The sequence below is a fragment of the Gopherus evgoodei genome, chromosome 4 (genome assembly GCF_007399415.2).
Source record: "Gopherus evgoodei ecotype Sinaloan lineage chromosome 4, rGopEvg1_v1.p, whole genome shotgun sequence".
NCBI lineage: Eukaryota > Metazoa > Chordata > Testudines > Testudinidae > Gopherus > Gopherus evgoodei.
Window position 1 is genome coordinate 23,654,086 of NC_044325.1, and position 11,090 is coordinate 23,665,175.

General features: G+C 46.2%; 1 protein-coding gene across 1 annotated transcript in view; it reads right to left on the bottom strand.

Moving 5' to 3' along the window:
- RCOR1 (REST corepressor 1) overlaps window positions 1-7,743 on the bottom strand; it is a 138,992-nt gene extending 131,249 nt beyond the window's left edge. The window contains exons 1-2 of the mRNA XM_030558703.1: window positions 7,309-7,743; window positions 7,128-7,187 (exon numbers count right to left, since the gene is read on the bottom strand). Of these exons, the coding sequence (XP_030414563.1) occupies window positions 7,128-7,187; window positions 7,309-7,504 (256 nt within the window). The 5' untranslated portion in view covers window positions 7,505-7,743. The remainder of the gene's footprint in view (window positions 1-7,127; window positions 7,188-7,308) is intronic.
- Window positions 7,744-11,090: the final 3,347 nt, after the last annotated feature.

Genomic DNA, 11,090 nt, shown 5'->3' on the forward strand with positions numbered 1-11,090 from the left:
AGCACTTAGAATTTGTCTTATTTTATAATTGTAAAGCACCATGAAAACCTATGCCGCAGGATCACAAATAAGGAACATTACTAAAAATTAAATTAAACAAGTTTCCGGAGAACCAGCTGCCCCAGCTGTACTTGCCTAGCATCTGTTCAGAAACCAATATGGATACTCAGAAGCTACACTGCCCAGCTGAAGTGTTTACAAACCACATCCAGTTATAATACTCTGAAGGTACGTGACAGGACAAGAGCCCCCGTAAGTGCATTGTACAGTTCCCCTTGATCAGAGGAAAGATTTCTGAGCTAGTAAGAACTAATCACAGAGAGCTCTAAAGCCAAGTCACAAAACTAAACTAGGCTGAAAACAAAAAGTTTTAAGAGCAACTCATTAAGCGGCAGAGATCAACTACAACAAAGGATCCACTTTTCATGACTATCAAGTCAGTCCCATCATTAATACACTCATAAAAAAGTGAAGCAATGACAAGTTTATTATGCAAATATTGCATGAGCCAGGCAGAAAAAGAAGCCACAGGCTCTGGCCACACTGACATTTGTCTGTTTACTACAGCATTCAGGTTTTAGAATGACGTTCATGCTATTTAACAGCGGATAACCTCTGAGACCATCCCTTGGCTCGGCATCCCAGCTCCAGGCATACCCAGTGAGCACCGCCTGCTCTGTAAGAGAGTAATCAGACTAACTGAAGACAAGACACAGACCCAAGCAATCTTAAAAATGGTCTCTAAGGGCTAAGAGGCCCAGAGTACCAAAGTAAAACTGCATTCTTGTGGGGCTGTAAGAGGTGCCATTACTGACACTAGAGATACCTGAACTTGGAGATTGCTTTTTAAACCCCATTGCAGAAGGAAGAAGGGGGTGGGACAGACACTCTCTTTGGCTAAATCATGAGCACCTGCAGTCATCTCTAGCCTTACACAGAACCAGCCAACGCATTCCCATCCCACTCCTGCAGTACAACTGCTACAAAGGATGGCACAGACATGACAACAAGGTTTATCTGTGTGCTGGTACGGAGCCCCGCACAGAAGCCCAGGGGGGAGGAGGAGGCTTAAGTCTCTCCCTGTTCTGGAGTTGCTATTAGTTCAGCCTTGAGAGCTACCCTAGCTTGTACCCACCCACGACTCCTAAGGGTCTTGAGGCAACCGGGAAATAAATACCTAGGACAAAGGAACCCCTCAGCCACAGCCTCTCCCCCGTCCCCAATGCACTCCTTGTTAAGGCTCCTATTGAGCCTTGAGGGACAAGGTGGCAGAGAACAATGGGTCCTGGAAGAGCGCAAAGGGTTGAACAGTGCAGCGTTGCCCCTCTGTCACAGAAAATCTAAACAAAGGCCGTCACCTAAATTTTCCACAAAAAAATTTTGTCAGAAGTTTCAGTATAGAAGTGCTCTGTCTGAAAGCCAAGATACTTCAGTTTGGAAGTGCCGCTGTGGTAGCTGATGGGAGCTGTAGTTTGGGTGACAAACTCCCATTCTCCTCTATATGCCAGGCTCCCTGGTCAGACTTCATCTCCCACGAAGCAAGCTGATTTCACTGGGGCGGGGGGCTGGTCTCATGACCTCTAGTAACTAGACTGTCGGAGAGGCTTCTTGGCATTGTACAGTGAAGTGAAAGACAGCATCTTTGGGTTACTCACTTCACCGGGCAATGCCAAGAGCTTTCCAGCAAGTGAAGCCATACCAAGAGAAACAAGGTGAACCATCTAGTTCATTCTACTTTTCACTCTTCCCACAACCTCCAAGAGTTACTGGGACCGAATGTATTAGGAGCAGTATGAGCTGGGTCTCCCTAAGGCAAGACTGTACTGACCAAGTCTCTTAAAGCTTTAAAGAAATTGAATCAACTGCCAGCAAACTAGCAGGGACTTGGCCATCAAGGAGGGACAGGAAACATTTGGATGTTCATGTAGCAGTTCTTAGTACGTGACCAAAGTGGGGTGCATTCCCAGACCTCCAGCATTTCAAATGGCACCTCCTCACAGTAAGCAGTTTCTCCCACCTTCTGTGTCCCTGGATCCAGATGCTTCTAGGGTGCTATTGTAATTCCTCCCTTAACAGGAATACTTCCTCAAGTCAAGAGTGCTCAGATTTTTGTAGTATAGCAGGAAAGAGACTGGTGAAGGCCAGCTTTGCTGTAAGCAATCCACAGATGGTTTCTCCCTCTCTGCCTCCCCCGGCATCTCCATCATAAATCTGATTGAATTAGGGCACCCTCTGGATTAACCAGCCATTTGTCAGGAGTTCACTTCTACCGGAAAGAAAACAGGAGGATTCTCTCTGAAGATGACTGGACATAACAGAAGTCTGGAGATATAAGAACTGACTCATACTTGTAGTGCTGTAACTGAGATTAAAGGTACTCAGTTGCACTTCAGCCATGAGAAGGAGAATTGCACAGGAGAAATTGTTTCTATCTTCTCTGTATTTATAGATTCGGAACAAGTTGTTCTCGTCAAGAAATTATATAATGCTTTTCGAAGTCACTGAAACCTCAATCTTATTTAAAAGTTATTAGCTATGCAAAAAGAGTAAAATAAGTAACTAGGTTCTTTTTTATATTTACAATATTTCAGCGCATACAAGATGAACAAGCAGAAAGTGATCAGAATCAAGTAACATGCAAGTCTTTTGCTAGTACTCCCCCTCCTCCTCCCCTACATAAAATAAAATAGATTTCTATTCATCTTTGGGACATAAAACATTCCCTTTCACTAAGTTTTTCCATTAAACACACAAGTACACACAGCTTTTTGTTCTCTTTTTTAAATCTTCAGTTTCTCAAATGGAGAACTCACAATATATGCTGGCCTACTGATAACAAGTATTGTTTGCTAGAGCTTTCAGCTAGCTGACAGTCAAATGTTTGACTCACAATTCTTTATATTTACTACAGAGGGCAATGGAGGGGGAGGGACAGCTTTTCTTAAAGTATTCATTAACTCAAGGCCAAACAGCAAAACTTACCAATATTTATAACACTTATGAACAATTAAAAACTTGCTTTTATTGTCTTAAATAGAAAAATTAGTCCTGCGTCCAGCTGCCAAGACCTGGTTTACCACAGCAACATGTAGTTGCAATACCTTACATTGCGCCAATGGGTGGGTAGGATGAGAAAGGAGAAAGAGACTAATTTAAGGAAAGATTCTACAAAACTTTATCCATGTGACCTAGTCCTTAGAGCCCTGCATGGCTACAAAATTTGTATCCATATCCAATCTACAAAAATGGACCGTGGATGTGGCTATCCAGATTTGCAGGGATGTCTTACTGCCCGTAGCCAATCCACTGAAGTCAAGGACCTACAAAGTAAGGACTATTTCTCCACATGCATAATAAATATTTGCAGGCTCATGTCCTTGGCTTTTAAGAATCACACAGATCATCATCAGGCCCCTGACACATTCAATTTTAGCCATTATAATTTTAAAGAAAATTTAAGATCACCCAGAGGGCCACTTTAATTCAGAAGGAAATCTAGTTATTTTTGGCTCCAAAAAGGAATCTAAATATATCTTCTAGTTTCAGTATTTTTCCTAGCACTACTAAAAACCTCTATCCCATTAGAGGAGATTAGACTAGATGACCCTTCTGGTCCCTTCTAACCCTATGACTAGCCAAAAGGTGAGGGGTTCTCTACGCACTTTTTAGTAGTTTTGTTCTTATTCTGTTTAATAGTTTGTCATTGTAAATCCAGAGAATAACTAAGGAGACCTTATTCTTGATTTCAAGTTGTACAGTATTCACTGCCTCTTTGGTCTGATCTAGCTCTAATGTAATTACGAAATCTGAATCAACATCTTGTTAATGTCTTGCTCGACTTCACTTTATTTTGCAGAATGTAGTTCCGAAAAGCCTTCCTAGTTTAATATTCTTTACTATAACTGCTTCACACATGTGCATTATATTTTTATATATACACACAAGAAACAGACTGAACAAACATGACTGCTATTTCTGCTTCTTATACTAATTTTGATTGTAAGCATTCAGGGCAGGAACTGTCTGTTACTCTATATGGTGCCTACCACAATAGGGCCCCATTCTTAGTTGGTCTTTGGCACCAGCATAATAAACAAACATGATTAATAATAAAAATATCAAAGGCATACTTAACTTTAATGCTGAACTGTAGCTAAAAGCATTTACAGTCCCTATACTAAAATCATGGCCGTGATGCTAAAAAAAAATCTGGTCTACACTGAGTTTCAGCCTCCAGTACAGCTGCAACAGTGCAGATCCCTAGCGTACACACAGTTTTACACTGGTGCAGTTTACCCAGGGGTAAGGAGACACTGTTTATACTAGGAGTTTGTAACAATGCGCCAGCTAGAGTCCCAGAATAAGCCAGGGCAAAGAAATAACAGATTTTACAATCCTTTGTTCCCTACTAGAAATAAGATGTTTAATAAACTGAACCTATAGTCATTGTGCTTTATTATAACACTATGCTGTTTGAATTTAGTAGTCACAGGAATTTCTAGGCTAAACAATTGTTTAGGGTTAAGAGATATAGGCTCTAGATAGCTAAAAATCAACACTATTTGTTGAAAGGTCAAGTTTGACTGGCATTATAGTCCAGAAGTACAATTACTTAGGAATGCATACTATTTTTTTTAATAAAATAAATCAAATAAAAAACTGAATAGGGACGTTCAGAGGAGAAAACATACATTTTTGTGAAAATGTTTAATTGCACAACTATCGAGGTAGTTTGATAAAATTTAGCATTAGTTTTTCAATCTGCTTAAGTAGAAGATAGATGTGAGTATACACTAAAAACTCTTAATTATGTCTAAAAATTAGTTGTACAATAAGGGCCCAATCCAAAGCCCACTGAAATCAATGAAAGTCTGCTTATTTACTTTATATCAGGCCATTATGGACTAAGTACTGCATTGTTTACTCAGGCTGAACTTCCACTGAACACTGAAGTTGTGTAAGTTAAATTTATTTTTCCAGCTATGTTATACACTTCCCACCCCACTGGGAAGAAAGATGAGTCAGTAATGAATGCAATAACTTTTGCATAGGTAAATCTACACAGCATTATCTGAAAACTATAATAAAATAAATGCAATCCTAAATGTATTCAGTTCAGTCATAGCAGTAAAGAAAAAAAAAAAAGTTGCTCTAGTAGAGAAATGAGGTAAGCTAGAGAATTGATTTGCAAGGTTCAATGAAAAGTATTGTTGCAACACTTGGCTAGAAGCCAGTAGGATCCATGTATGTTATAGCAATGTTGTGCTTGACCTACAGAATGAAAAAGAGGGTCAATTGCTACCTAATAAGCCCTTCCCCCAGCAGTCAACCAAAAAAAATGGAGTCCCCATGTGCAGAGAGACCTTGTAACCTAGTCTGTCAACCAGAAGAACCAAGGAGAAATGTCTACCCAGGAAGAAGACAGAGGAGACAGAAAATACAAATAAAATCTGTAAATAACTATATGAAATGCTGTAACTAAAAAGATGTACAACCTGAGTATCTACAAAAAATGCACAAATTAATTTGCAGAGACTGCAACAACTTAAAAATAGAGAAAAACCAACCTTTTCCATTAAATAAAAAGGCACCCAAAACATCTTTATCCTCTGCATTGAGAAGCTCAAGAATATATATTTCTGAATTTGGATTGATCTAATATGTCAATTAACAGCAGGAGTTACTCTCTGGTTTGTTCTGAGAAATGAACTATTGTTATTTTCAAGTCATGTGTTTTGTTCTTTTAAGCTGAGAGGTACAGAGGATTCAATTAAGTTTGAGATATGCAAGAGGTAACTCCAAGTGTTAAGACCTCCAGACAGAATGAGGGTTTTCACTAGCTTTAACCTACAGTTACAAAAGAACAATTAAAAGACACATTTAAAAACTAAGGAAGTCGACAGTCTACCTTTACACACACAGCTGTAGACACATCTATACTAAAATGTTTGAATAGCATGCCTTCCAGTACAACTACAATTCCTTTGTTTTCTCACAATTTGCTTCCATACCACTTTAAATTAGCTTACAAAGAACTGCAGCAGAATAGATGGAACGTGGAACATTTTGGCAACCAACTGGTTCTTTTTAAGAATTAAAAAAAAAACAACACAACAGCCACATTAGTTTGACTAAAAAAGCCATATTCGAATATATTTCAAAAAGAGGAACAGGCATTTGTGACTTCATCTTTTTTATTTCTACCCTTATGGTCGAACCCACAAACACACAAGTCGTGTGGAGGGGGAGCGGAAATCTAACTGCCATGTACGGTCTCTCCTAGCCAAATCAGCTTCCCTGCTTTTCTCCGTTTGCAAAGCGCCCTCTGGAAAGCATCTAGACTTCTTTTATTAACCGTTGGGGGGGAGTCGTTGTTCTTCTCTGGCCCTGAATGCCTCGTTTTGGGGGAGGGGAGGGGGTGTGTGTATTTTTAAAAAGTCCTGGGGGTAGGGGAATAGAAAACCCACTAAATGATTCGATTTCATATTAGTGCCAGGGAATTTGATGAAAGTCCTTTTAATTAGTGCCATGCTACTCTCTTAAAGACCCAGATCCCAACCCGATCACTGTGAATATGAAACTAACCACACCTGAAGAAAGAGACGGGTGGGGGGGAAGGGGGGTAAGAGAAAGTAGCGTGGCTAATCCCTCTTGCTTCCGTGCCACAGAATAAGATATTCATATTTCCCTGGGGGAGGGCGGAGGCGAGGAGGGACGTAAATAGATCTATAGCTATAGTTTTGGTTCTATTTCATGGAAAAGGAAAGATCTCCCTTCCCTCTCCTCCCCCCACCCCCCGTCTGGACGCACGTTTCCCCTACACGTTCCCCCCTTGTTGCTGTTCTTTCCTTGGACAGCAGGGTGAACACACACACACAAAAGTTGTTGATTTCCCCCTTCCTTTTTCATTACTAGAAATCTAATGCCACAAAGTGACCTCTCCCCCATCCCCTCAATAAAACAGTCTTATGTCCAGCGGATCAATCCAACCACAAACCCCCAACTCCCAAACGCAGGATGTCAGATCTCCAGCCAGAGGGCCCCCCCCCACGCCGTTGGAGGCTCCTAACCCACTCACACACAATGGTGCTGAAGCTTTAGGAGACACTAGAGACAAAATAACTCACCCGGATCAAAATCAGGAACCACGGCTTGGTACTGGGCTCCAACTCTCATGCCTCCTCCTGCTGAGATGTCAAAGAGAGAGTCCAGGTTAGACGGAACCTGCTTCATTGATTCGTGTGAGAGAGGGAGATTAACAGAGAAAATCCCGGAGCGAGTTTGAGGCTCCCACTTCAGGGGACTTACCATGTTCTTCATCACTAGAGGAGCCGGAGCTGCCTTCCTCCCAGGAGTTGCTGCTGCTATTTCCATTGGGTGCTGCCGCTGCTCCCAAACTTTTATTATTCCCATTATTATTAGCACTGGCGGCAGCAGTGGCATTATTATTCCTGCCTCTTCTCTTCCCTGAGACCTCTGGGCCCTTCTCTATCATGGCTGGCATTTGGGGGTGAACCTGGCAGAGAGATCAGACTTAACTTGGGGGGCTGGTGGGGAGGGGTGCAGACAAGGGGCTGCTGGAGCCTGCGAGCAGCAGCGGCTTGGCAAAGCCCCCGGCTTGGGGCGGGGGGGAGAGGCTGAGGCGCTTTCAGTGTGTGGCCGCTTTAAATCCCCTGCACGGCGAGGGCTAGAACTTTGAGGCTCATCCCAGCGCTGCACTTCCCTGCACTGGGACGCTCCTCAACCTGCGCTGCTGCCTGCACGGCCCTACCGCCCCCTCCGCTCCCGCGGCCTCCCATTGGAGGCCCCCACATTTTGGGAGGCCAGGTGCCTTTGCCATTGGCCGCCCCACCCCGTCCATCAAGCCGGCCCGGCGCTTCCGTTTGTCAGGTTAGGTGGAGGCGTATCGCCCGCTGTACGTGGTTGGGTTTTGCAATCTCTACGCCCAGTGATACAGCCCCTCGCAAGGCTACATTGTATCGGGGAGGGAAGGGGGAGTTTCACGCCTTGGCCCCAGAGGCGCTTCCGAGACGCGGGGAGCTTCGGGGCGGGGCTCGAAGAGCGGGAGGGGATCGGGCGGAGGGGCCCCAGCGAGGGGGCTCCAAACCTCGTGCTTTGAACTCATCAGCATCGGGCTAGGAACTATTTTCCTACCGATGGCGGAAGGTTACGGGGCAGCCGCCGCTCAGTTTGAATGGAATCCCCATACAAAGAGAGAGAGTCATTGCTACAAAGTGTCCGCGGGCTGGGGCCGGCCCTCGCGGGGGCGCTGGAACCAGGCGGGGGCGACCTGCCCATGCTTTGGCCGGGCAGCGCCAAGAGGAGTTTGGCTGGGCTGGGAGGAAAAGTCCTTGTAATTGCTGGAGTTGGCCAAATTGCCTCCTGGGTGGCGCCGCGTGGGGAGAGAGATCAGGGCCTTAGCCAGAGGGGCAAAGCAGCAGCCGCCACCCCACCCACCTGAGCAGCAGGCCCCTGGCAAGGGGACAATGGGCAACAGACAGAGTTCAGTGAAACACAATAAAAGCTGGAGGGAGATTGATGCTGGCAGACAGGCACTGAAGTCAGCAGGGTGCCACGCAGGTGTAAGGATCTGCCCTTGCAACTGAGAGCAGGATCAGGTCCTTGAGGGCCAATCCTGCAGACTCTTGCCACATGACAAGCTTCATTTCCAAGAGCTGTCCCAGAAAACTGCTCATGTGCATGTTTGCAGGGTCAGGTTCTTAGTCCCAGATCCTCAAAGGCACCAAATACCTGTAAGGCCCACGTCCTTAAATCTTATAGAATAAGGTCATTGCCATGCGGAGTTTGCAGTTTAAGTGTCTAACCTTGCAGAGCTTTCTCTTGTGACATCAACGGGCTCGCTCCCATGAAAACTGCTCTTCTAAGGATTCCCAGGTTGAGCCCTGACCAGGGCCGGTGCAAGGATATTTTGCGCCCTAGGCAAAACTTCCACCTTGCGCCCTCCCTCCGACACGCAGCCCCCACCTTCCTACGGCCAAGTTCCCCCCAGGGGCTCAAATGTTCACAAAGTGCAGGAGACATGGGGGGGAGGGGGCTGCAAAGAGGGGGTCGTATGAGGGCTCTTCCAGGGCGTGAAGGTGGCAGAGAGGGTGGTGCACAGGATTGTTGCAGTGGCTGGAGGTGGCCAAGAGGTGGAGGGGGTGGGGATGTAGTTGCAGGGAAGAGATTGCACAGAGGCAAAGACCCCTCGTTGCAGGGGTGCAGTGGCAGGGAGGAAGTGGCACAAGGGAGAAGTGAGCAAGAGGGGGTTGTTGCAAGGAGCTGGCAGGCAGAGGGGTGTCGGTGCCCAGGGTTGTTGCAGGGAGGTGAAGGTGGCAGGGAGGGGTTTGCACAAGGGAGGAGTGGGCAGGAGAGAGATGGCAGGCGGCAGGGGGGTGGGAGTCCCAAAGTTGATGCAGGGGTGAAGGTGACCGTGGCTGGCTTGGGGGGTTGCTGGGTGGAGGTTGCCCAGAGGCAAAAGTGGCAGGACAGGGTTGTTGGGGTGGGGGGGTGCACAGGAGAGAAGGTAACTGGTTGGTGAGTGTTGGAGGGGGTGGCGCTGGCTGGGGGAGGGGTGCCCGGGTTGCTCCCACATACACCATTCCCCAGGCCAGGAACTGGACCTTCCCACCCCCCAGTGCTCCACGGGCCCGTGCAGCTCCCCGCAGCCCAGCTAGGTACCTTGCAGAACCCGAAGAGCAGAGCGCAGCTGTGCCTTCTCTGCGCCGCGGGCCGAGCCAGGCTCCCCGCCACCCCAGGGGCTCTCGGTGGCACAGGCAGACAGCACCCTCCCCCCCCAGGGCCCAAGCCTGCTGCCGCCGCCACCACTGAGAGCCCTGGGGGCGGCAAGGAGCCGGGCTCGGCCTGCAGCACAGGGAAGTAGGCGCAGCTGCTAGCACTAGACTCTCCCCTTCCCTGCTCTGCCGCCGGCTGCTCCCCCAGGGAGAGGGACTGGTCATGCCTCGGGCAGCCCCTCTGGAGCCGGGAGGCAGGAAGCAGCAGCAGCCTTGTGCTCCACTGTTTAAAAAAACAACTGGGGGCACCACTTTTTGGCATCCCCAACCACTTGGCGCCCACCTAGTGGTTGCACCAGCCCTGGCCCTGACAGACATGGCTCATCACGCTCCACATTTCTTTCACTTCCAACCTGCAAACAGCTACGTGGGCAGACACTTGTGCCTGTGCAGATTCAACAGCATGACTGGGGTTTTGAGCTGTAGTCCTGCAAGGAGCTCTGCTGAGGCAAAAATCTGAGCCCACAAAGATTCCCCTTGACTGCTCTAGCATTTCATGTGGGTGCAGGAATCTGTCCACATGGAGGCAGTTGCAGGATCAGGGACTTTTGTCTTCATACCCTGTTTGTACAGTGCGTACCACAATGGGGTCTGATCCTAAACTGAGTGGTGCTACAGCATTATCACCATCAAACAATAATAATAGCAACCACAGTTTGGTTGGGCAGGGGCTGTGAAAGGAGTGGGAGGACAAAACAAGGGGAGAGAAAGAAGTGAATCAGTAAAAGCACTTTTCCTTTCTCTCATTTTCTACTGAATTGCTATCAGTGAATGACGTTTGTTCAGGGGAAAAAAACACTTTTACTCTTACTTTGCAAAAAAAGTCATGACTATCCTTGCCAAAGAGAGACAGTTGGAATGCACACACTGTAATGGTGTATTTACTATTTGAACAGTGCAGTAGCATGAGGTAAAGTAAAGTAAATCTAGAATGGCTTGTAACCTTCTATTACTAATTCAAATTATCTCCTGCAGCAGTTATTTTTTACTGGTCAGCAGCACAATTAAAGCTGCAATTTGACTAGCTGCAGCTATCTGAATGTCAGACAAACTGTCTCCAGTCACACCCCACCTCCCTCGCCCCTCATTTAAATGTGAGGGAACTTGAAAAGGGAAGAGAGAAAGCCTGCTGATCGAGATACTGTGGTTTGTTTTTTTTAATATTTTACTTATTTACTATTTTACTGATTACTCTGCCTTACACTGGACAGGTCTACACTACACAGTTTTGCCAGGATAGCTACGCTGATTAGGAGTGTGAAAAGTTCTTCCCAAGTGAATTAAACTAAACCAAAT